This window comes from Spodoptera frugiperda, chromosome 22 (assembly GCF_023101765.2).
Source record: "Spodoptera frugiperda isolate SF20-4 chromosome 22, AGI-APGP_CSIRO_Sfru_2.0, whole genome shotgun sequence".
Lineage (NCBI taxonomy): Eukaryota > Metazoa > Arthropoda > Insecta > Lepidoptera > Noctuidae > Spodoptera > Spodoptera frugiperda.
This window is the reverse complement of record NC_064233.1, coordinates 4,148,764-4,174,619: the sequence shown is the minus strand read 5'-3', so window position 1 is coordinate 4,174,619 and position 25,856 is coordinate 4,148,764. Positions and strand designations below refer to the sequence as shown.

The following is a 25,856-nucleotide window of genomic DNA, read 5'->3' as shown; positions in this document are numbered from 1 at the left end:
GGCTCCGGTTCGAAGCTGGAGTAGGAATGGGGTGGGCAATGGGCGGTACATATAACCCGAAAATACAACTCATGCTGCAAAGATCTTCTGGAGTGGAAACCATGGGAACTTAAACGACCTATTGGTAGACCGCAGATGAGATGGAAAGATGACATCAAAGTGGTGGCGGGACAAAATAGGATGCTAATAGCCCAAAATATAAAATGAAGGAGACCTACACCAAATTGGTTTGAAAAGGGCTTAAGATAATGATTTTGAAAAACCTAGGCCTTTCAAAAAAGGCAACGACTAGATACCAGCATTTTCTAATAACACTTTTAAACTGCAAACTTGCGACCCACCTGCCAAGACTGAGTACATTTAAGCGTGGGAGAGCGATGCTTCAGCACGACTGGGCCGGCTCGACCGGAGTGATACCACGGCCTCACAGAAAACAGACGTGAAACGACGCTTGCGTTGTGTTTAGTTGTGTGAGTTAGGTTTCCAGAGGCCCAATTGCCCCCTTCCCAATCTTGAGAAAGATCCCCAATTGCCCAACAACGCTTAAATTCCTAACTCCCAAAACCCTCTGGTGTTTTAAGTGTCCATGGGCGTCGGCGATTGCTTCCCATCAAGTGATCCTTCTGCTCGTTTACCAGCTTATTACATAAAAAACGAAACATAATATTATCAATATCACAAAAGAATCAAACCCCAAACCTTACTTTTAAAGTATCACTTCAATCCACCGTACCAATGAAGTCGTATTTTAACTTTAAGATGGATAGTTAACAAAAAATCCTTTGAATACTATAGTAAAGTCTTCCGCGTAATTCAACAAATTGTACGCATCCGGCACTCGAACCGCGGGCTCTAATGTCTGTACGTTTTAAAAGCAATTTATTTATTGGGGATCTGTAAGGTGGGTGGTGAAACCCACTTTGTGAAATATTAGTTACTACTTGAACAAGGTGTCTCGGGTTCGATTCTCGGGTCGGACAAAGTATTACTGAGTTTTTCAAAAATTTGATGATCTCCGGCCACCGTAAGTGCGGGTCTGTGGACGGCGAGCAAGGGTAGCTCGCCGCCCGACCAGAACCAGACCCGTGCGTGCGGCGCGTTGCGTTCCGCGCACGCCTCAAAGAGCCATCAGACCACCACAGATAGGGCCCAGTAGGGCTGATAACTGATCCGGAGCTGCGGACTACCTAGCGGGTTTACCGGGGCTCAGGCTCGAAAAGCAGAAGTAGAAACAGGGTCGTTTTTAGACAGTACGAGTCTAACACTCCCTCTCGCCTCACCCCAGACAGGAGAAGACATTAAATGATTTTTCCACTAAAAAAAATATAGGAATTGCACAATGAGGCTCCACAGAAAAGGTACGGAACCAAACACAAACAACAACGATCAGACTTGTGTTTATTTTTTCGTCAGTTTAAAACAATATGGGTAAGCTTTACATTTAAACATACATCCTTGATGAGTTACTTACAACACAATGCTAGGAATTTAATTGACAACATTGTTTTTTTTATAGAATGACAACTGTGATTAGATAGGTAGCAACTCGTTGCCGGTTCGATTATTTAGATGTGACATTGTAAAATGGTAAACAACGAACACGCTAATAGATGATTGTAAGTACATACTATATTAAAAGGTGTTTTTGGAGAGAAAAGAGTGGGAATTCTACCTTACTAAAACCACCCCAATGGACATCAAAGTCAAAACAAATATTATTAAAAATGTCTGTCTGTCGGTCAGTCCTCTACTTACTCTATTTGCTTGTTCTAAGTATAGTAGTAGATTCCTATAGAGAAGAACGAGCAATAAACTCCATTGATTACACTTTTTCAATCAGATTCACAATACGATTATTGGTTACATTGTTTCGATTGCTTCAATTATGTGAGAACAATACAACACTAATATTCAGTCAAAGAGATAGAAAAAGACCCTTATGACACCCGCGGGAAGAATAGAGGTTGTGATAGAAATATTTAAACGACTTCTACAAGAACTATTCAATCCAAATTTCATAAAGTATTACATAAATAACTTCAAAATGAATTTACAAAAAAGAATCTTGTAAAAAATTCAGTTAGCATAAATTTTATCGCGTACATCTTTTAACATTGTGTTCAAACCTTGGGTTTGACAACACAATGATAGGAAGACCGTTGTAAAGCAAGGGTAGGAACTGAGATATTAAAGTAATAACACGTTCTGTTGTGTCTGTGGGGGGGTAGGCAGAAATGCGTCCGATATTTAGATGATGTAACAATGAATCACACATTTTTATCATCTGGATAAAAAGGTGGAGTACAAAATGGTGTTCATACTGAACATGTAATGTAAATAGCTTTACTGGAGGACTGACCGACAGAAAGATTTTCTTTGACGTTCAAATGTAGCTTCCCGGTCTATTTGAAATAAATAATTTTGACTTTGACTTGTATCTACTATGTACCGCCAATTATGAGTACAGAAACGTTCCAAACAGACACCGAGACAATTTTCGAAAACCAATAAAACTTTGTCCTGTAGTTTTAAGTGCGTGAAAGCCGGCTCGACCGGAGTGATACTACGGCTTACTGAAAACCGACGTGAAACAACGATTGCGTTGTGATCCGTCGTACGAGTGATGTTACCGAAGGCCCAATTACCCTTCTCCCCAATCCCCAAATCAACAATAATTCTCAAATTCCTAACCCCCTTAAAAAACCGCACTTGTGCCCCTCTGGTGTTTTGGACTGCTGACGATAATCCTAATTATTTTTAAATAAAAAGAGATTCGACTATTATAAGTGTGCTTTACCACCAGTGATGTGCTTAGCTAAGCTGTGAAATTATGTGACCCTTTTCACTGATACTAAGCTGAGCGAGGAAGATGCGCAGCTCAAGTATGCAATGTATCGATAGTAGGAAAGCCATATATATAGCACGCATCTTTCCATTTAAAAATAAATAATAAGCCGACCATAGCTTAGCTGAGTCCGTTTCCACCACTGCTAAGCTACGTGTACCAAAGAAAATGATTGATGGAAGCCAAACGCCTCCACAACAACGTAGTATAGCACATCTCTGGTGGAAAAGCCCGCTCGAGCTCATTTTCGACACAACACTCAATTACAGACTACATAATGTTCAAGTAAACTTGAAAATCATCTCAATACGACTACCCAACGGTCCCGCCGCGCAGTTATTCTCAATACATAGCAAAATAACTCCACACATAATATTATTATAATAATCTTCATCAAATAAGAGACTTTTTCATATACATGATGTTTTTTTCTATATATATTTACCAAAAAACAAAAGACAATAGCCAAGGCTGTAGTAAATGGGTATATGATATAACATAAACAATAAGTTTCGTACACAATGATTCAAAGAATCTTGATATAAGATTTCTATCTCGCTCAGTGTGGTGTAAATAGAAAGGGATAGCGGATTTGTGACCTTATTTTTTAGAATGAACTACTATCTCATTTTTTTTGAGACAAGCCCACCTCATCCTTCTACTATCGCTGCAACTCCTGTAAGCCAGGGTTTACAGTAGATACAACCTTGAAAACATCCCAGTGACATAATAAATAACTGTCTTGGATCCCGCAACGAAATAAATCCAAAGATATTATAAGATTCTCTGATTGGTCTCGTACCTGTAGGAATTTCGGGAAACCATTAGTTATTTCTCTCTAGTATTATTTATTTATTCCTTTTCCATATAAATTACATTACAATATACTAAGCCCCACAAAACCGTTGTAGTAGTCGTTAGATTTCCCAGGAAAACTACATTATTTTATAAGGAAGCAAATCAGCCGATGATCAATAATAATTATGGTCCATTGAAACCCACAACACCAAAAACCTAAAATTCGAGGGAGTTTGGTGTCCAGTAACCTCGTCCTCACAAAATACAACGCAAGATTTTCTGTTTTAAAGATAAACTTAATTGTACACTATCATTAACTTATTTTTGGCACATACGTTTCCTAAGAAACGGGAAATTTATAATGCATAGATCCCGTAATATTTCCAAAAAAAAACGAAAATTCTGACAATATCAAGATTAATCGACTCAGAAATCAGTCATAAGATCTCTTAATTAACTTGCCCAAATCAACTTAGCAATCACAATACAAAATTTCCAAATTTTCATGATATAAACCAGTAAACTATCAGACGGATCACCTGATGCTAAGCAATCGGCGCCACCCATGGACACCCGAAACACCAGAAGCGTTACAAGTGCGTTGCCGACTTTTTCAACTTAGTAATCACTTTAGTGCAAGTCCAATTAAATCTTCGACCCATTAAATCGCTTCCGCTTATGCCTCACACCATCCCCCCTTAGTAAATGGTACACAGTAGGCCTGAGCAAATTGCTTAGACCTTCCATTATGCGCCATTATTGAGTTAAAACTTAAACTATTGACCGGACGGACATAAGATGATACTTTGTATCTCTAGCCGGCCTTCGGAATATCCTAAAGTTGGCTATTTGAAATCGATTCTTGTAAAAAGACTGTAATTTTTGGCTCGATGACTGGATAAAAAAGTTCAAGTGTGGGAGAGCCATGCTTCGGCACGAATGGGCCGGCTCGACTGGAGTGACACCACGGCCTTACAGAAGACTGAAGTGAAACAACGCTTGCGTTTCGTGTTTCGTTGTGTGTGAATATGGTTACCGGTGGCCCCCTTTCTCAAACTTCCAAATCACTGATTCCCTAACATCCCTTAAATTCCTTACCCCCAAAAGGCCGGCAACGCACTTGTAATGCCTACGGCGCCTTCGCATGTCCATGGGCGGCGGCGATTGCTTACAATCAGGTGATCCGTCTGCTCGTTTACCGGCTTATACCTACCATAAAAACAAAATCAGAACAAATCTATTTTCACCGAATACAGTCAAATTATTCATTTATTTAGCTCCATATGACATAATTATCTAGCCTTGATGTGACCATCGTAAGGTCTTACTCCCTAACCGTGAAATAGCGTGAACATACGAGTACTTCCATGGAATTTTGATGCATTCATCGTTTTGGTCTTTTCACATTTTGGTATGATTTGTCTAGTTCAATGTCGTGTTTATTTTTGTGTGAAATTTCCTTTTTTTTCGGAGTACTTTTTGTTACAGCTATTAATTTCTTTATAGGTAGAGACGCAGAGTTTAATAATATACCTAATAGATGGATGCACATAGTAACATAAATGTTATAAATGTATTTTTTATTACTATTTAAAACAATGTTATCAATATTATGTAAGTAGATTAAGTGCATTTGCAATGCCCAATAAGGCCCTTAGTTGTGACATATTACTGTATAAAAAATTGTAGACTACACTGTACACTATGGATGCATTAAAATTATTAGATTTGTTTTTATGACATGGGGTGATGGTTAGTAATCGAACCCTTTGATACCCGCAGCACTGAAGGAGTTACAACTGCTTTCCTGGCCTTATGGAGGACGGAGGCTATTAGAACAGGAATTAGATCTCTGGTAAATTCATTCGCTTGGCTAAACAGCACACAAACTGTAAGATCAGTCTGTTTTCTGTAAGATCATGGCATCATTGTCATCCGGCTCATTCGTGTAAACCGAAGTATAGCTCCCAAAATTCCCATAGAAGCGTGTTTAAACAAAACCGAATGAACAATTAAACGATATATTATTAAACTTTGTAATAAAACATGACATGAGGCCGTTTACCATAAAAATGACCTTTTGGCGAGTGAACAAACCGCGTCAAATATGGCCTCGGGTCAACTATTGTTTTAGAGGCGACATGGCGTGATGAATCTGTATCATTTACATCAGAATGCGTTTAAACACATGACCTTACTTGTCCATGGTCGGTTTCAATTGGGCGTTCATCTAAATTTTTGTGGTTTTGGGGGGTTAAAATTGAGATTTTTAGGGTATAGCGGTTGGAAACTAAATACTTAATTAAAATATATCAATATCAGCACCTCTGCCTGCATTGTAAATGTATTCTACCGTCATCACAAGGCTTATATTTGTTTTTGAGGTGATAAATTATCCAATGACTTCTCCTGTCTTGGGTAAGGCGAGAGAGAGTGTCAGACTCTTACTGACTAAAAACCACCCCGTTCCTACTCCTGCTTTTCGAGCCGGAGCCCCGGTAGTCCGTTAGGCTGTCCGCGGCTTATAATAATGTACTTAATGTATATTTTTGTCTTTGTCATCGTCTTGGGTAAGCCCTTCTCTCCCCGTAATCGTTATAAATAACCCACTAAGATCCACTGCTAGACTAAAAACAGAAGAGGGGTTTGCCAGAATCCCCACGGTTATATGAACTTGTATTGTTTGTAAACGCACCCACGACACAGGAGAAAATCCTAGTGTGGCGCAACGTTTAAAAAAAACTTAATAAATAAATTATGTATGTAAACCTTAGCTACTATAACTCTTATGATACCCGCGAAAAGACTAGGATTGTTGACAAATTAATTCTACGGCCATCACACAGCTTACTAAAACACACAATAATTTAAACAATTCAGCTAATTTACTTTGCGAGGTAAAAAACCTTCCGTATACGAGCACATTAATGCATAGTTAATTACGTATTGTTTATTTAGTAGTATGAGTAAATTAGTCGTTGTTGCTAAATATATTCAACTAGCTTCTACCGGTGACTTCGTACGCATCATGTTTTTATGGTGTAAGCTGGTAAATGAGCAATAGATCACCGGATGGTAAGCAATCGCCGCTGCCAATGGACAACCGAAACACCAGAGGCGTTACAAGTGCGTTGCCGGCCTTCTTGAAAAACTTGAATGTTTTGAAAAACCGACAAAGCTACCTAATTCTATATAGCTCTACTCAACCCGAAAATTGTTCCCGAAATTCTCTTATAGGTACACTTGCCGCCACTCAATATCGATCGACTCGATTTATATCATCATCGATCGACCACTCGATTTATATGAACATCGATCGACTCGATTTATATCTGAGTTTGTTTCGGCATTTCTTCTCAGAGTAGTCGGATAGGCAATGCCGGTATCATCTAGTTATTTCAAAGATTGACGTATAAAAGAGTTATTTAGTAACCAACTTGCACAAATAAATATCATTTATCATTATCATTTATGAACACCAATCGACACGATTTATATCATCATTGATCGACTTGATTTAAATCATCATCGATCGACTCTATTCATACCACCATCGATCGACGACTCGATTTATATCAACATTGAAAATAAAAGCCCAAATTCCACTTACCTTTATAAACCTCCTTGCCGGGATTCCGACCATAGGCCTCTTCATATTCACTGATAGCCATAGGCTTGGACGTGACCACCTGTCCACCCGGCCGAGCGATATAACTGGGCACATTACCCGGCTTCTCCAAATCATATTCGTAAACCGGTTTTATATTTGGTTTTTCGTAACCGGTTGTGTTTGGTTTCTCATTACCGTAAGCCGGTTTATCCTGGTCTGTGTCGTAACCTGGGTCATTTGGATTGATGTAGTCTGGGCGGTTTTCATCGTATGCTGGCTTGTTGTATCCTGTTGACAAATCATTTATTTGTTTGTTTGTTTGTTTGTTACATCTATTTGTTTTATTGTTTATTGATAATTCTGTGGTAGATAGAACTGGCTAATGGGGCAAGCTCAAATCACGAATGAGATAAAGCAATATAAGACTTGTTTTATTTAATTGACTGCACTGTTGATGCGGCGGCTGGGCAACTAGCTGCCGTGCAACCGTGTAGCGGGTGCGATTCCCGCTCGGAGCAACTCTTTGTGTGATCCACAAATTATTGTTCCGGGTCGCGGTGTCATGTACATATAAATTTGTATGTTTGTAAACGCACCCACGACACAGGAGAAAATTCTAGTGGGGACAATGAAAAAAAGTTACAGCTTTTTTACTGTTTTTTTTTTTCATTTATGTTGCCCACATTAAGGTTTTCTCCTGTGTAATGGATGCCTTTACAAACATACAAATGGCACTCAGACACGTTACAACAATTTGTGAATCAAAGAGGGATTTATTTCGTGCGGGAATCAAATTTGCCAGTAGCAGCCAATAGCCCAACCGTTGCATTTAATTATTTATAATAAACAAAATAATTATATTAAAAAGTAAACGTACCTCCATCCTGTTCATCATTTTCATAAGAAGGCTTAGGTTTCTGAGGCTTAGCTGGCACAGGCTTATCATTCAAAGGTCTGTTGCCATAAGCAGGTCTATTATAGTCATTCTGACCACCATAAGACCCAGTCCCACCATAGGAACCTGTATTATAGTCAAACGACCCTTGACTCCCATAATAAGAACTTTGAGAAGACTGAGATCCATATCCACTGCCATAGGATCCTTGATAACCCCCATAAGATCCTTGGCCATAAGATCCAGACCCATAAGATCCAGATCCATAAGATCCCTGCCCATAAGCACTTTGGTTATTCCCATAACCTCCATAAGAGCTAGTTCCGTACGGTTTCTGGTAATCGTGGCTTGGTTTCTGTAACCCATAACCAGTATCTAAAGGTCTATTATAGTAGTGGCTTCCATAGCTAGCTTGGTTGCTGTTATAACTGCTTTGACTGCTGAAAGATGCGTGGTTGCTACCATAAGAGGCTTGGTTGCCGTAACCTGGTTTCGTGTCGTATGACGGTTTGTTATTCCCATAGGATGGCTGATCATTGCCATAGGAAGGTCTATCATTGCCGTAAGCAGGCCTATCATTGCCATAGGCAGGTCTATCATTGCCGTAAGCAGGCCTGTCATTGCCGTAAGCAGGCTTATCATTACTAACAGATGGCCTATTACTTCCATAAGATGGTTTGTCATCACTATAAGGTCTGTCGTTTCCATAATCATTTCCATAAGCGGGTTTATTGCCACCGTAAGAAGGACTGTCGTTGCCATACGCAGGCTTATTATTGGTTCCATAAGAGGGATCATTGCCATAAGAGGGCTTATTGCCACCATACGAAGGTCTATCATTTGCATAAGATGGCTTGTCATTATAAGTAGGCCTATCATTCCCATAGCCAGGTCTATCGTTCCCATAAGAAGGTTTATCATTGCCATAACCAGGTTTATCATTCCCATACCCAGGTTTATCGTTCCCATAGCCAGGTTTATCATTCCCATAGCCAGGTTTATCATTCCCATAAGCTGGTTTATCATTCCCATAAGCTGGTTTATCATTATACGCTGGCTTATCACCATAGCCAGGCTTATCACCACCATACACCGGTCTGTCGTTAATCGGTTTTGGTTTTGACCCCCCACCATACCCAGCATCATTTGCCTCCCCATACCCTGGTCTTTCAGGCCTGGGATCTGGTCTATAAGGGTTACCGTAACCCGTGTCTGCTGCAGCCGACCCATAGTACTGTGACTGGCTACTTTGAGACTGTGAATAAGAATTCTGACTTGAATATGTTCCATAACCGTAGATTCCTTGACCATAAGCTGGTTTGGGAGGCTTATATGGTCTGGGTGGGTCATTTATTTCTACGTGTATTGAATTATCATCGTATGGTGAATTTTGACCATAACCGCCTAGTGGGCCTTGGTATCCGGGTCTCGGGCGATTATATGGATCTTTATCAGGATAAGGTCTTGGGCCTTGAGGGTATCCGGGATCAGCCTGCCCATAACCAGGCCTAGGATAATCATTAGTAGGTTTATTAAAGCTTGTGTCTTCCTGTGGCCTAGGTTTCCTATTAGGTCTGATAATGTAATGGTATTCAGGCTTTTCAGGCACATAGGGAGGCCTTGGATCATTAGCAGGATATCCTGGCCTATTATCAGGTTTATAAGGGTCCTGCAACTGAAGTATATCATACGGATCAGGTCGAGTACTGTGAGCAGGTTTTTCAGGTCTGAAAGGTATATCCTGAGGTTTGTGCGCACCATAACTGGGTCCCATGTCGAAATCGGGTTTGGGGTTGCTATAGTCGTCAGGTCTTTCATCGTATTGAGGTTTGTAGACTGGTCTGGCAACACCATAAGCTTCCAAATCGCCGGAGATGAGGTAATCGTCTGTGAAGGGTTGTTTTGGATCGTCGACGGGTCTGAAGACGGGTCTGTGGGCTGGTCCGGGTCCGTCTCCGGGGTCATCGAACTGGGGTTGGATGGGGGAAGGGGGGGCTTGCTCGCATTGTATACGACGGATGTAGACGTCATAGTCTGGATGTTTAAGCAACAAGTTCTTTTCTTTCAGTGATTTTTCATCGTTTTTGCTTAGGTTGCATGTTGCGTTGCCTTTTGCGCCGACTCTGGAAAAAAAAGAAAAATAAACATTCAAAAAATCTATTGGAACTTTAAAGGACTACGTTGTTGGTCGAGTGATCCCAATTGCGACTGCCGGGCAAGGGGTTTCGAGTTCGATTCCCGTGTCGGTCAAAGATTTACTGGGCTTTTAACAGTTTTTCGAAAATTTCTCTGTAGTATTACAGAGTCTGGATTTGTGTCCGGTATATGGCAATAGGCTTACATGGGACTTATAAAACAATTGGCGAAAATTGTTATGTGCCGTAATGTGCACCTCTGCTTTCCCTTCGAGGATAAAAGGCATGAAGTTGCATTATAAATATATAATAAAAAATCTACCAAAGTTTAGATATTATTTAGATACGTAAGAATAATAACATCACTGGTGAAAAATGGCTTAACCTTTTACAAGTTTCGTCTGACATACGCCATCTATGAATGTATTCAGAATTTTAAAAAAGACTCGTAGTGACATCTACCTTCAACAATAAACATTACGTACCCATAATCGTAGCTCTGGCATTGTTTGTCTTGCTTGCAGATGTGTTCACACTCTCGCGTTGTTAGTTCAGTCACGTTTCGGTAGATGGCGTCGGGAGGCAGCTGCTCTCCAATCGATATTCTATCGAAACAATCTGAAATGTAATGAAAAATATTTTTATAAATTATGCTTTTAAAATGCAATATAGAAAATTATAGTTAGTACATTGATTACTATACTATTACGATACTAAGTACGTGTGTCGCCTGGATAGTCACCGCTACCATCAGTTGACTGGACATCTACACTACATGAGCTGCTGTTTACATGTGAACATTAGCTCAAGACGATACCTAAGTACGTGTGTCGCCTGGACAGTCACCGCTACCATCAGTTGCCTTTTTTAAAGGGGGAAACTTGTTCAATGACTTCTCTTGCCCTGGGTGTGGCAAGAAGGTGTGTCAGAGTCTTACTGGCTAAAAATCACCCCGTTCCTACTCCTTCTTTACGAGCTGGAGCCCCGGTAAACACGCTAGGTAGTCCGCAGATCCGGATACCATCAGTTGCCTTGGCATCTACCTACACTACATGAGCTGCTGTTTACATGTGAACATTAGCTCATGACGACACGTATTTCACAAGTACTTATATTATATTAAATTAAATTAAACGAAAGACATTTTACTTATTAAATTGCTCGTATAATAATAATTATTATGCTGTTATCATTATTATTTATTGCCGCTTGTTGTTATGGATGCAATATGGCGGATGCGTTTGGAAATACAAAATTTACATAGTTTCGCCATGACAGTATTTCGGTAATGTGCATTTATGGGATTTGAAGTGTGACGGTTTTTTGGTGGGTTTGTAGACTGGTGAGAAGGGAAGGCCAGGTTCTAGTGAAGTATTATTGATTTTAAAGTAACAATGTACTCCCACTTATCACCATTTGTGTTATAAGTCCCATGTAACTGGCATAATTCCTGACGTACTACTACTAGGAAATTTTCGAAAAACCCAAAGAAAAAACAGTAATATTTTGCTCGTTTGTTTTTTTTGTTTCTAGACCCCTTGCTCGGCAGTCGCTCTTGCGATCACTCGACCAACAAGGCATTCTTATTTCCATTTGTAAACAAAAGTGGACTGGTGATAAACTATTAAAAATTAAAATCTGTCTAATTCCCATTAGTCAATACAAGACATGACTAGCATTATTTGACTAGCGTATTTCATATGTCATATCATTTCATCTAATTAGATGGTAGAATAATTATAGATAGTTTACCTACATACATGACTAAAGAAAATTGGATTAGGGCAATTCAGAGGTTGTTCACCTGTTGTGAACGTAACAGGTACAACGTACCAGGTTACCGGGGCTCCGGCTCAAAGCAGGAGTAGGAACGGGGTGGTTCCGTAAGAGTAGTCAGTAAGAGTCTGACACTCCTTCTCGCCTCACGGAAGTCAAAACAGGTTGATTTTCCGCCCTTAAAAAAGGGGTTAATCACCGTTTTGGGTGGGCCTTAAGTAATACACTATATATAATAATTACAATAAATATAACATAACGCCATATTTTTAAACTCTGAAAGGGTAGACAGAGGTGCGCATATTTTAAGGAGCTCCCTAAGTTTCTGCCACGGCTTAAATGGGAGGCAGTGTTGTGTTTGAAAATTACAATAGTGAAGCTTCACTATTGTAATTTTCAAACTTTTTACTTTTAGAACACCTTATATACAAATTTCACCCACTTTTCACCAGTTATATTATAATAAGTCCCATGTAATAGGGGTCAGTCTAGTGCAATGTGGGTTTGTGGTGCTAGTATTTATAATATACTGATGATTAATTTGACAGCACGGTTGGCGCGGTGGCTGGGCAACTGGCTAACGTTTAACGTGTGAATTTGATTACCGCACGGTGCAACTCTTTGTGTGATCCACAAATTGTTGTTTCGGGTCTGGGTGTCATTGGTATGTGAAATTGTATGTTTGTAAACGCACCCACGATACAGGAGAAAATCCTAACGAGAGGGAATGTTTTTAAAACATAAAACGAATAGTTGCTTACCTTCAATGGATGTTCCAAGCTGTGAATCAATGGTCAGTGTCTGCACAGCTGCCGCAAGCAGAACCGGGCACAAAACTAATATATTTAACATTTTAACTAACAAACTAACTAACATAATAACACTTTAAGCAATTACCACGTCCATTTTCATTTCAAACGAACATATAAATAAAATAATCACAAACTAAAAATTAAAATAAATAAATACTCTTTACGTTCTAACTCATTCCATTGTGTAAAAAAAAATATTTGATTTAAATTTCGAATTATTATAATTAATTTAATTTACGAAACACTCCTTAAACATTTTATGCGAAACACTGCAACATACATCTATCTCTTTCACTGTGCACCAACACAATAGGAGTGAGCGAGATCACGATAGAAATGAAACAATTCGAATTGCCAAATATGAAATTCTCCCGCTCAAAACTGTTCCCACAGACAACAAATAAGTTTTTTTTTTACTTTTTTTTCGAAAGTTGGCAAAGGCACGTCCTATCGAGTTTAGTTTTGCGAGTGCTATGGTGCAAATGTGCTTGGGTGTGTCGAGTCATGGTTCGATGCCCAGAAAACACTTCCTTGCCATCTTATGTGAACCTTTAAGTTTGTTAATCGAGCTGTTAGGTTGTTAGCGTCCAACTTTAGTTTAGAGTCGCGGGTTTGCTTGCTTTACAAAGGATTTTATTTGCGAAATATCTTCTATAATATAAAAATGAGTCGGGTTCCTTTCCTTACGCTGTAACTCCAGAACGGACGAATCGATTTTCACAGTTCTGCATTCCTTGCAAAAGTCTCGGGCTCCGTGATTTTTATAGCAAAAGAAAGAAAGTTCAGGAAAAAATTCAAGAGAAAAGCAGGAAAACAGGGAAGAATTATCGAAGTTTGCTGGGTTTGCTAGTCTCTCTCTAAATATCTCGTGACTGACTTGGTATCTTAGTTAATCTAATATGCATGAGTGCACCTAAAGAGGTCTCTAGTTCGATTCCCATTAGAAGCACACTAAACTGTAACTGTCACTCAATCTGCACGATTCGATTGAAGACTGCACAGTTGGCGCGATGGCTGGGCAACCGGCTGCCGTGCAACGTGTAGCGGGTTCAATTCCCGCACGGAGCAACTCTTTGTGTGATCCACAAATTGTTGTTTACCGAAAAAAGCCCAACAATACTTTGCCCGACCCGGGAATCGAACTCGAGACCCCTTGTCCGGCAGTCGCACTTGCGACTACTCGACCAACGAGGCAGTCATTCTAACTACATAAACAGCGAGTTATAATTCTGATACCACATCCTAACTTCCATTTACACAAAACAGACAGACAGACAAAACAACAATAACACGAGATTAATTTATTAATTTGCTCAGAAAAAAACCCCGCCGCGTTCACGCTCCGCCCGCCACATACTCGTAGTAAGAAGGAAGCAAGCGACATATATATACAAAAAAACTAAATATTCAACATTTCAACAATAATCTGCTGTTTCTAAAGTATTTTTGATGGATTCCTTACGAAGATTCCTGGTTCGAAGACTCGTGAATGGTTGACTGTTTAGCAAGGAGGCATTATTGGTTTAACTGTGCTTTTTCATTAGAGATGTGCTATGCTACGTTGCTGTGGATGCATTTGGCTTCCACAAATCATGTTTATTGGTGTACATTACTTAGTACTGGTGGAAACGGACTTAATTAAGATATGTTTTTTTTTATATGGAAAGATGCGTGCTATGGATTCGTGCTATGGATGTGTGCTATGAATGGCTTCCCTACTATTGATACATCTCATACTCGAGCTGCGCATCTTCCTCGCACAGCTACATAGTTTAGTGGCAGTGAAAACGGTCACAATTTTCACAGCTTAGCTTTTATATCCTCACAGCATAGCTACAAAGCACAACTCTAGTGATAAAGCATTCACAGCACGCATTTTTCCATATAAAAAACATAAGCCGAGTTTGTTTCCATCAGTGATAAGCTATGTGTACCGATGAATATGATTGATGGAAGCCAATTGTTCCACAGAAATGTAGCATAGCACATCTCTAGTGGAATAGCAGTCTTACAAAAACGGTTCTTACAATTTGAATGTAAACTACATTGGCCTTTTCGTTACTATAATTATGGCTAACTACCTAGGTATCTACATTAATTAAAAGAGGTAAAACTATAGGTATTAGATAATTATCTTACTAGATCTCTAAATGAGTCAACTGCAACAAAAAACTAGGATTTATGACATTTACGAGTATTTAAAATAATTGCAAAGTTTAAAAAAACATACAAAAAAGTAAACGGAAGGCGTTACCCATTAGCTAATGTCTTCCATATGTTAATCTGATTTATCTAATTAAAACGTTAACATTATATAAAAATAAATAATAATTTTAAGTAACTGTATTAAAATGCACATCCTGTGTTTATACAAAAAAATCTACTAAATTTAAAATAATATCTCAGTTAATTATTATGTTATCAGCTTACTCACGTATTTGTTTGACGAGGAACTCGAATAATTTCAAGCTATGCTAGAGGCTCATATTAATGAGCATCATTCCGCGACACACGACGCGGCGATTGTCGCGCTTCTAAGCCGATAACATAATAACACTGGTCAACAAAATAATAATATTTTTTTTGCCGTTGCTCAAATGTGGTATTTTTTCATACCTTGGTATGCAACTACTATAAATATGTTTGTAAAAAAAAATTTAAACACCCATTTTTTTCATAAAATACATTTGTTAAGAAGTAACCAAAAATTACTGACGTTCGTAAATATTTTTTAAAAAGAATTTATTCTGAGAATGTTTTTGTTATTTTTGCTTCCCTCTTGTAATTATAAGACAGATGATCTCGTTTTAGTGTTCAACAAAAATCTGCAAGCATTCTCGGCGACCACTTTCCTTGGTATCTTCTTTCCATCGCCATGATGTCTTGATGGAATCTTTCCCCGTGCTCATCGCTTACTGCACCCAAATTTTCGGGGAAAAAATCTAGATGGGGATGAAGGAAATGTATCTTCAAAGACATATTACATCCTAAATCTTGTAGAAGCTTAGAAACTATCTCCTTATAGTTCGCAGACTTTGTGTTTCCCAAAAAATTCTTTGACACTTTTTCCTGTGGTGGAGGTTGCGGCAGTGGACAGTTTTCGGTATGAAGAAGCGGTTAAGTTACTGATTCCACATCAGGGTATACAATTTTATCTCTCGTTTTGTAGGTCGTTCTCGATTAGAACTTGAAGTAAACTCTCCACAAATAGAACAAATGAGGTCCGGTGAATATAAGCACTTCGATTCATATTGTACTTCTACATTTTCTTTTAAACTGAAACTTATCAAAAAAATAACAGAAAAAAGCTAGTCACAATTTCAATAAACAGTTGAAAAAACACTGGAAATCGAACGTCGTCTAGTGCTGAATAGCGATATAATGCGATAAAAAACTAAGGGCGGCTTGCGCATCGTCGCTAAATACAGTTTAAGAGTGACGTAAACGCATTTAGTCTGCTAATTACATTTAGCGTCTTGCACAACAAAAATTTAGGCACTAATCACGTTTAACGAACTGTCAAAGTTAAATACCCAAAGATGGCTATTTAGCTTCGCTAAATACGTTTAGTACCAATCACGCGTCATCATATTTATGTAGGTTATAGACATTTTACTATTATTTTATAAAAGATTGTAAAGAGGTCGGTAGGAAGTTTGTAAGATGGATTTGTGGGAATTGTATTCTGACGACGATGAGAAGATTATAGAATATACATATTAATAGACCGAGGGAATTGTTTGAGAGAGCCGACTTATTTGGAATGTATTCGGACCACAAATTCTTTAGATTTCGTCTAACGAGAGAAACCAGTATATTTTTGTTACAGCAAATAGCATAATAACATTTAAAAACCAGCAACAAGTAAGGAAATGTACTTTTATTAATGGATATGGACTGCCTCGTTGGCCGAGTGGTTGCAAGTGCGACTCCCGGGTCGAGCAAAGTATTACTGGGCTTTTTCGGTTTTTCGAAAGTTTCTCAGTAGTAGCACGGAGTCTGGACATGTGCCCGGTATAAGGCAATAGGCTCACCACACATTATATGGGACTTACAACATAAATTGTGAAAATTGGGTGTAAACATAATGTGTGGATTAAAGGCGTGACGATATGTATGTATTAATGGATATTCAATAAATAGTAATAAATAAAAACTAGCAACAAGTAAGTAAATGTACTTTTATTAATGGATATTCAATAAATAATAGCTATTTTGACCTAGTCATTTTGCTTTTCACTCTGTTTTATTTGGTCAGTCTTTTTGCACTCAATAATATGGGTGTATGGTTCCATCGCTGCAAGCAGTATTATCAGTTCTTCTTTTGTAAAATTAGGCCCCCGGGCCCTAGAAGAAACACTTTTTTGCCATGGTAATTATGACTCAACTAAAATAATTAATAATCAATAAAAAATACCACGAGAACAATAATTCACAAATCACAACAGCACAATGTGTGACAGCTCGGTTGACTTGATGTGTCAGTTGAAAGTTCGTCGGTCCATATTACGCATTTTTGTTTTAAGAAATGCAACAATTTTGCTCTAAGTCAAATCTACAACGCACGAAAGTGTAAAAAGGAACGCAAGAAACTGCATTACCGACTCTCTAACTATGATTAGTTAAATTACCATCCATACGGACATGAGCAAGAGATTTTTAATTGTATTTAGGTTAAACATATTTAGCAAGATAAACACATTTAACTAAATTCTGTTTAGACCAAATGTTGCGCAAGCCGCCCTAAGAATAACATACACTAAATGTGCACAAATGTGAGGGTATATCGTGTCCTTACAAATATCAGTTTTGTTTTTGTTAGAATGGCCAACCACAATACTTATTATCGATAGACCGTCAAAATTTTTCAAATTCAAAGTATATCGTTTATTTAGATATTTTGATATAATAGATTGTTTTTTTTTTTAAATATTTATACATATGAGAGATACCGAAAATATATAAATTATTTAACGGCAAAAAATCATGTTGACCAGTGTAATTAATTTGGTATGTCTCACGAAAGTTAAATTAATATCTCAGTTCTTATATGCTTACGTCATCAACATCATCAACAGCACATCAGTCCGACACAGTCCACTGTTGGACTATGTGCCTCCTCTACATAAAAAGGCTTGCTTTTTTTAAGGGGGCAAAATCATCCAATGGTTTCTCCCGCCTTGGGTGAGGCGAGAGGGAGTGTCAGATTCTTACTGACTAAAAACCATCCCGTTCCTACTCCTGCTTTTCCAGCCGGAGCCCCGATAAACCTGCTAAGTAGTCCGCAGCTCTAGGTATCAGCTCAAATGGTGGTGGTCTAATGGCTCTGTGAGACGCACGCGGAAAAGAGATCGAAACGAGACCGCGTTCAGCGCTCTGATTGGTTGGTTCATTGGAGTCGGCCAATCACAGCGCTGATCGCGGTCCCTTCGTAAAGCAAACTCGTACTAAGGGTACTGATTGGTTGGTTCATTGGAGCCAGCCTATCACAGCGCTGATCGCGGTCTCTTCGGTTTCGTACTTAAACGTAAAACAAACTTGTACTAGAGTCAAACACACCTCTGCCTATTCCTTAAAGAATAATAGCCGTGATATCATTACATGATTTACGTCTTACAAAACTAAATTTAAATTCAAACGTGCTACTTCAATTACCAAATTAAACATACCGTGTAGAATAGAATAGGTACCATGTAGAGTAGTAATTAATTTGAGCAAAAAACCATTTTGCAGTTATATGCGTGTATCATGTATGTACTTATTGTGCTATGTTTTGGAGTTATGTCGGTATGTGGTTTATTTAGCGTTTTTGTATTTTTATAGTGATAATTTTGATTGGGATGCCGTTTCCTCCTTCTGCGAAGCAGTCATGCTAGCTAAGGAGTTAGTCAGTAAGAGTCTGACACTCGGCGCGATCTCATGGCGGAATGGCAGCAACGACTGTCGCAACCGAGGGCTGGGCTCGCTGTCATCGCAGCGGTAAGTCCCCTCTTTGAGGAGTGGCTTGAGAGGCGCCACGGCGTCCTCACCTACCGCCTAACGCAGGTGCTTACCGGACATGGGAGTTTCGGTAGGTTCCTGTTCCTTATTGGGCGGGAGGAAACGCCCGGGTGTCATCACTGTGAGGACCGCCCGGAGGACACAGTAGAACATACGGTGGCGGTGTGCCCTGCGTGGGCTGAGCACCGCCAAGTCCTCAGGGATGTGGTCGGCGACGGCGACCTCTCGAGCCCGGCACTGGTTCAGGCCATGGTGCGGAGCGAGAGGGACTGGGATGCCGTCTCCTCCTTCTGCGAAGCAGTCATGCTAGCTAAGGAGGAGGCGGGGCGCGTGAGAGAACAAACCTCCTCCTCACGCCCCAGCCGTCGCGAAAGACACTCCGGGCGTAGGGGATCCCGAGACGATCTCCGGCCACCGTAAGTGCGGGCCTGCGGACGGCGAGCAAGGGTAGCTCACCGCCCGAACAGAACCAGACCCGTGCGTGCGGCGCGTCGCGTTCCGCGCGCGCCTCAAAGAGCCATCAGACCACCACAGATGGGGCCCAACAGGGCTGATGCCTGATCCGGAGCTGCGGACTACCTAGCGGGTTTACCGGAGCTCCGGCTCGAAAAGCAGGAGAAGGAACGGGGTGGTTTTTAGTCAGTAAGAGTCTGACACTCCCTCTCGCCTCGCCCAAGGCGAGAAAAGTCATTGGATGATTTTCCCCCCTCAAAAAAAAAAAAAAAAAAAAAAAAAAAGTCTGACACTCCCTTTTTCTCGTCCAGGGCAAGAGAAGTCATTAGATAATTTTCCCATGATATTCCCCACTTAAAATAAAATCGTGATAATTTTAATTTTGAAACAACTCTCTCTTTGCCCCATCTACGGGACACATGACTGTAATGCCGATTTTACAAAAATCTGTTAAACTTTAAGCAACACCTGAGTTCTTAACTTCTTAACTTAGAAGTTGCTTAAAATTTTGGTGACAAGTAATACATAAAAACAATATCCACGGTTGACACAGTGGCCGGCAACTGGCTGCCGCGTAAGTTGTAGCGGGTTCGTATCCCGCACCGTTTTGTCAGTCATATCTAAATAATCTTATAAAGTACTATAACGCAGTAAAACTGTAAGAGTTAAAGCTAGTTTCTTCAACGCGGTGTCACTTGCCGTGTCCGGCTCTTATTGATAGTAACGTGATGTTTTATAATAATTAAACTAGTCTATTCTTCGATAAACGGACTATCCAACAGAAACATATTTTTTTCAAATGGGACCAATGGTTCCGGAGAGCGCGTTAAAACAAGTGAACTCTTCAGCTTTATAAAATTGTATATAAGATAGCATCATTGTTTTGGCATGTTTTATAAATTTTATACGCTTCTGTCTACCCCATCAATCAAGGAAACAGAGATTATGAGGTTCTTTGTCTGCAAAATTCTCAGAAACCACTGAACCGATTCCGAAGTAACGCGTTTTTGCAGTTAGTTGGACGTGCGAAGAAAAAAAAGAGTAAATTAATCAAAAAACGAAACAAAATTAAGGATTTTTTTTAATTATGACAGACGAGCTACCTACGTTATCTTTGTAGTTTTTTTTTCGCTTTTTAAAAAAGAAACGCAGAAACCGTTTCGGACTGTTATATTCACATAACTTTGTTAAGAAATACAAAGGAACATGAAATTTGCGAGATTCTCATGATATTTTTGTGTGCGCGAAATTGTATACTTTTACAACGTATAATCATTTGATTTGTATACTAGATAACGGAAGAAATATACGTAGGTTGCTATACTATACTAATTTCGGCGGACTGCTTAGCGGGTTTACCGGGGCTCCGGGGCTTCGCCTAGAAAAGCAGGATTAGGAACGGGGTTGTTTGTAGTCAGTATGTAATAGTCTGATATTCCCTCTCGCGTCAACCAAAGCGGGAGAGTCCAATGGATGATTTACCTTCCTTAAAAAAATTATAATATTTTCAAGATGGATCTATCCTACTTTTTATTTTTTTAAGGAATAGGGAGCAGCATTTGGCTTCGTTGCCATGGTCGGCATTGTGTGTCTACCCACACACCAGAGGGGTCACAAATGATCACCCCTTTAATTCTTCAAAGAATAAGGCAGTGGTGTAAAAATTAAATATGATACCATGGTTTTTTATATATCTAAATATATTATACAACTCAAAGGTGACTAACAGTGATCTATTAACGCACAGCCCAAACCACTGGACGTATCGCGCTGAAATTTCGCATGCAGGTAAATGTTATTACGTAGAAATAGTGGATGAAAGATTGTACAAAACTTTGCCAATTTTAAACCGATCGGGCTGAGATATTGCATGCATAAAACTACTATGATGTCATCATCACCCAAGAAAGGATGTTGATGAATCCCGTTAATAATAATACTACTTAACGCGAGCGAAGCCGAGGCGATAAGCTAGTTTTATATATTACGTCTCACCATAGACTCTGAAACTTCAGAAATCGACAGATCAGTTATATTAACAGTTACAATTAAAACTTAACAGTTAAATTACCCGTTTAACAACTGTTTTCGCAAGAGAAATCTAAATGTGCAATCTTAGGCTACATCAACAATCCCACGACAGATTTTCAGTTAGAGATTTCTAGATTTCTAAGCACTGTTTTTGGTCTAGATTTAATGTACGTAGGTAAAGATTTCAGTGGCTTGTCTAGAGATAATATTGTGTGGGTATATCTTAATTAACCGACTTCAAAAAAAAGAGGAGGAAGAGTTTCTAAATAAGGACGATGACGGGTGACAGAGTGTGAAAATTAAAAATATAAGTATTTAGTCCGTCAGTTAGGTAATTAAAAAATATTATACACGTATTTTTTTATTTTGTCATATAAGATAACAATACTTAGATAAAACAAATCAAAGTTTAGGAGTGGGAGCAAATACGTCATTTCTACGTATAAAACGTACCCAGAAGTGATATCATCACGCAATATTTCAATTCAATATGTCTGTAACAGTATTAGTTTCCGTAAGAAAATAAACAATACGTGTCTAATATTTTAAACTAATCTACAAGACGGACATTAAAATAAGAATTAGGATGCTATCTGCGGACAAGGTAAAAGGTTACCGGGGCTTCGGCTCAAAGCAGGAGTAGGAACGGGGTGGTTTTTAGTCAGTAAGAGTCTGACACTCCCACTCGCTTCACCCAAGGCGGGAGAAGTCATTGGATGATTTTCAGGTACTACTCATTAGAAACCCACGGGAAGAGTAGTCATGGTAACTCTGCCGTCACCACACGGCCCAAATAGTTACATTAACAAGACTCAATTACCTTAATCTCTGCTTACCCCATATCACAAAGCCACACGTACATACATATGTGCCAATATGAGTCAACAAAACAATGACTAATGTAACTAACACAATTCTTTCTCATGCGACGTACAATGAATGAGATAATTAGCGATGTGCTTATCACACGATCTGCTGACGAGCACCTCCAATTTATAACATTAAATTAATAATTACGGTGGTTAAGGATGGCAGGAGTCGATGGTAGAGTGTGTCGATGTAAGTTACAATTAGAGGGTTTGGTACAAGTTTGTTTTATCGCTTAACGAGATCGAAACGAAACCGCATTCAGTTCTCTGATTGGCCGACCCAAAGTCCTCTATATTTTTTTATGGTATAAGCCGATAAACGATCATACGAATCACCTAAGTAGTAAGCGATCAGCGCCACACATTGGCACCTGCAACTCCAGAGGAAACATAAGTGCGTTGTCGGTTTGTGGGGTAGGAATTTAAGAGTTGTTGTGGAATCGGTCATTGGGAAGATTGAGAAGGCTAGGCATTGGGCCTCCGGTAACCTCACTCACAAAACAAAACGCAACAAACGTTGTTTCAGGTTGGTATTCTGCGAGGCCTTGGTCGAGCCGGCCCATTTGTGCCGAAGCATGACTCTCCCGGTGTTTCGGGTGTCCATGGGCGGCGGCGATTGCTTACTATCAGGTGATCTGTGTGCTCGTTTACCGGCTTATACCATAAATGAATTTTCCAAATAATTCTTTGGGTAATGTCGATAAATTTGGTCCTATATCGGATCACCCTGCTAATATAAGTGTGTCTACTACTTATTATGAAAACAATCGAAACTCAGTAAAAGTTCATTGTTCAGTAAGTGTTAAGTCAACTTGGAGTCAAGAATAGGTACCTAACAGACAAGATCTTTCTCCTTTCCTTTCCTTTCCTTACCTTCGCCTTCCGCCTTTCCGGGACTGGGAATAGGAACTAAGTATCTGTTGTTCTTTTTTTAAATATTCCATCCAAAGGTTGTCTGAAAGATATCACCATGGTGTGATACGACCGCCCATTGCACGCATACTACTAAAAATTTATTTAACCTATGCTATTTAAATGTGTACAATAAACCCTGTATAAGCATTTCCTAAATTCACAAGTTCATCTCATAACCACTATTTTGGGGTGCTTTTTCACCAGAGATGTGCTATGCTACGTTGCTGTGGATGCGTTTGGCTTCCATCAGTCATATTCATTGGTACACATAGCTTAGCACTGGTGAAAACAGACTCATCTAAGCTATATGTGTATATGGAAAGATTCGTGCTATGGATGTGTGCGAAAGAAGAAATAGTGTCAACTTCTATCTCAGTTTTAGTTTGGCACATAAGAAGTGGTCATCCATCAATTACCACATCCCTGTTTCCACAACTTGACCTCAGCAACTACACTGACTGTTGATCACTTGCCAGATAGCCAAGCCTCAAGGGTCAATGGCCGCCAGTTTCAATTGAATCTAATCTTGGCTATAATTTACATAACATTATCGTTATTTAATCCCCGAATCCGTAGATAGATGTACACGCAAATATAACCTTTTTTTGAGGGGGAAATTCATCCAATGACTTCTCCCGCTATGGGTGAAGCGGGAGGGAGTGTTAGACTCTTACTGACTGAAAACCACCCCGTTCCTTCTCCTGCTTTGAGCCGAAGCCCCGATGTAGCCTTCATTAATGTACATCCACTCTTCACCATTTGTGTTATAAGTCCCGTGTAATAGGGGGTGAGCCTATTGCCATATACTGGGCACAATTCCAGACTCCGTGCTACTACTGAGTAATTTTTGAAAAACCGAAAAAGGTCCAGCAGTACTTTGCCCCCTGATGGAACATGAGACCCTTTGTCTGGCAGTCGCACTTATGACCACTCGACCAACGCTCTTTAGCCTTTATTTAACGGCTTTTTTAAACATTGCCCCACACTAGAGCTTTTCTCCTGTATCTTAGGTGCGCTTGCAAACGTACAATTTCACAATATACATTGCACCTAGACATGGTACCATAATTTGTAGATCACACAAAGTAAAGTAGATACTGCCTCTTTGGCCGAGTGGTCGCAAGCACGATCGCCGGGCAAGGGGTCTCGGGGTCGAAAATTTCTCACTAATAGCACGGAGTCTAGAAATATACCCGGTATTCTGTGGGACTTAAAACAGAAAACGTGGGTTTACATTGTACAGTGGCTTTACGTGCCATAATGTGCATCTCTGCCTACCTCTTTTAAGATAAAATGCGTGACGTTGAAACAAAGAGTTGAACACACAAAAAACCAACGTGAAACAATGATTGCGTTGTGTGAAAGAGTTCGGAGGCCCAATTACCCCCTTCGTAATCTTCCCAATCCCCGATTCCCCAACAACCCTTAAATTCCTAACCCCCAAAAGCCTGGCAACGCACTTGTAACGCCTCTGGTGTTTTAAGTGTCCATGAGCGGCGGCGATTGCTTACCATCAGGTGATCCGTCTTCTGCTCGTTTACCGGCTTATACCATAAAAAAACACCTACTTATACCCTGTCAGTCTTCACAAAACAAAAGCCGTGATGGTATATGATCACCATGCTTAACAGTTCACCCAGCCAATTAACTTCGGTTCAAGATTAAAAACTTTGCAAACCATCTATTTAGCGATCGCAGTAACTGATAAAATAAAACATCGTTCTTCCATAAGCCATGCAATTATACATGTTATAAGTCAACGACCTCTTCAATTACCATTCGGACTTCACGCCTTTGTATTTAACCGACAGAGAAGCTGGTTATTTCTTCCTACAAGTGTGTTTTTGTGTATCCGCTGTATGGCTGTGGTTGGATGTTAAGAGATGAAGATCGAACTCAGTAGGTAATATGGCGTGACGATTCATAACAAGTGACAGAGAACAGAAGTCGCACATACTTAGGCGATCGATAAACAAAGCAAGGATAACGTTAAAAAAATATCCTACATCGCACATTATGAAGTTTACATGCAAATAAACATGGATAGAAAATCCCAACGAACAACAGTTCACGATCACCTCGCTTGGTCGGAGGATCTTCCTTTTCTTAGGGAACTTTACTCACTGTTCCCTAAAGTAGTACTAGAAAGACCCATGTTCAGTGATGTAAGGTATGTCCAACAGTTGAGCTGTGCCATCACCGTGTGTCACCCCAACTCTTCTGCTAATGGACAGAACCAGGCTTTGCTAGCAGTGCTTTCTACCTTTCCACAGATGATCTAAGTAATTGTTAGATCAAATCGCCTGCCAAGTGTGAAAATTGTAGCAAGCCGTATTTAAACCGGAGCTGTGGACTATCTAGCGGGTTTACCGAGGCTCCGGCTCGAAAAACCAGAGTAGGAACGTGGTGGTTTTTAGTCATTAAGAGTCTGACATTTCCTCTCGCCTCGCCCAAGGCGGAAGAAGTCATTGGATGATTTACGCCTTTAAAAAAAGCCCTATTTTTAGAAGGAAGCCTTTATTGGGCAGTAGACGTTTGGCGGCTGGTGTAACTTGAAGGATTAAAACTTAAACGTAAGAAAGTATTGCAATTCTGTATAAATGAGTAATTTTATAATATAAAAGAGAAGGTACCTAAGTAGTCATATGTATGTCAGTGTCATATGCCAAATTTAATAACGGTGTAAGCTTTCACTGTCGCAAAAATTACATCAAAAA

General features: G+C 39.6%; 3 protein-coding genes across 5 annotated transcripts in view; 1 reads left to right on the top strand and 2 right to left on the bottom strand.

The window, feature by feature from the left end:
• Positions 1-13,356, bottom strand: part of LOC118279538 (uncharacterized) — a 36,963-nt gene extending 23,607 nt beyond the window's left edge. Inside the window, exons 1-4 of the mRNA XM_050702306.1 lie at positions 12,821-13,356; positions 10,769-10,901; positions 8,131-10,271; positions 7,254-7,541 (exon numbers count right to left, since the gene is read on the bottom strand). Of these exons, the coding sequence (XP_050558263.1) occupies positions 7,254-7,541; positions 8,131-10,271; positions 10,769-10,901; positions 12,821-12,935 (2,677 nt within the window). The 5' untranslated portion in view covers positions 12,936-13,356. The remainder of the gene's footprint in view (positions 1-7,253; positions 7,542-8,130; positions 10,272-10,768; positions 10,902-12,820) is intronic.
• LOC118279687 (histidine decarboxylase) overlaps positions 1-21,757 on the top strand; it is a 121,796-nt gene extending 100,039 nt beyond the window's left edge. Inside the window, exon 19 of the transcript XR_007706700.1 lies at positions 21,687-21,757. The gene's annotated coding sequence lies outside the window, so the exon portion shown is untranslated. The remainder of the gene's footprint in view (positions 1-21,686) is intronic.
• Positions 1-25,856, bottom strand: part of LOC118279920 (T-complex protein 1 subunit epsilon) — a 324,585-nt gene that overhangs the window by 50,382 nt on the left and 248,347 nt on the right. The window lies entirely within an intron of this gene.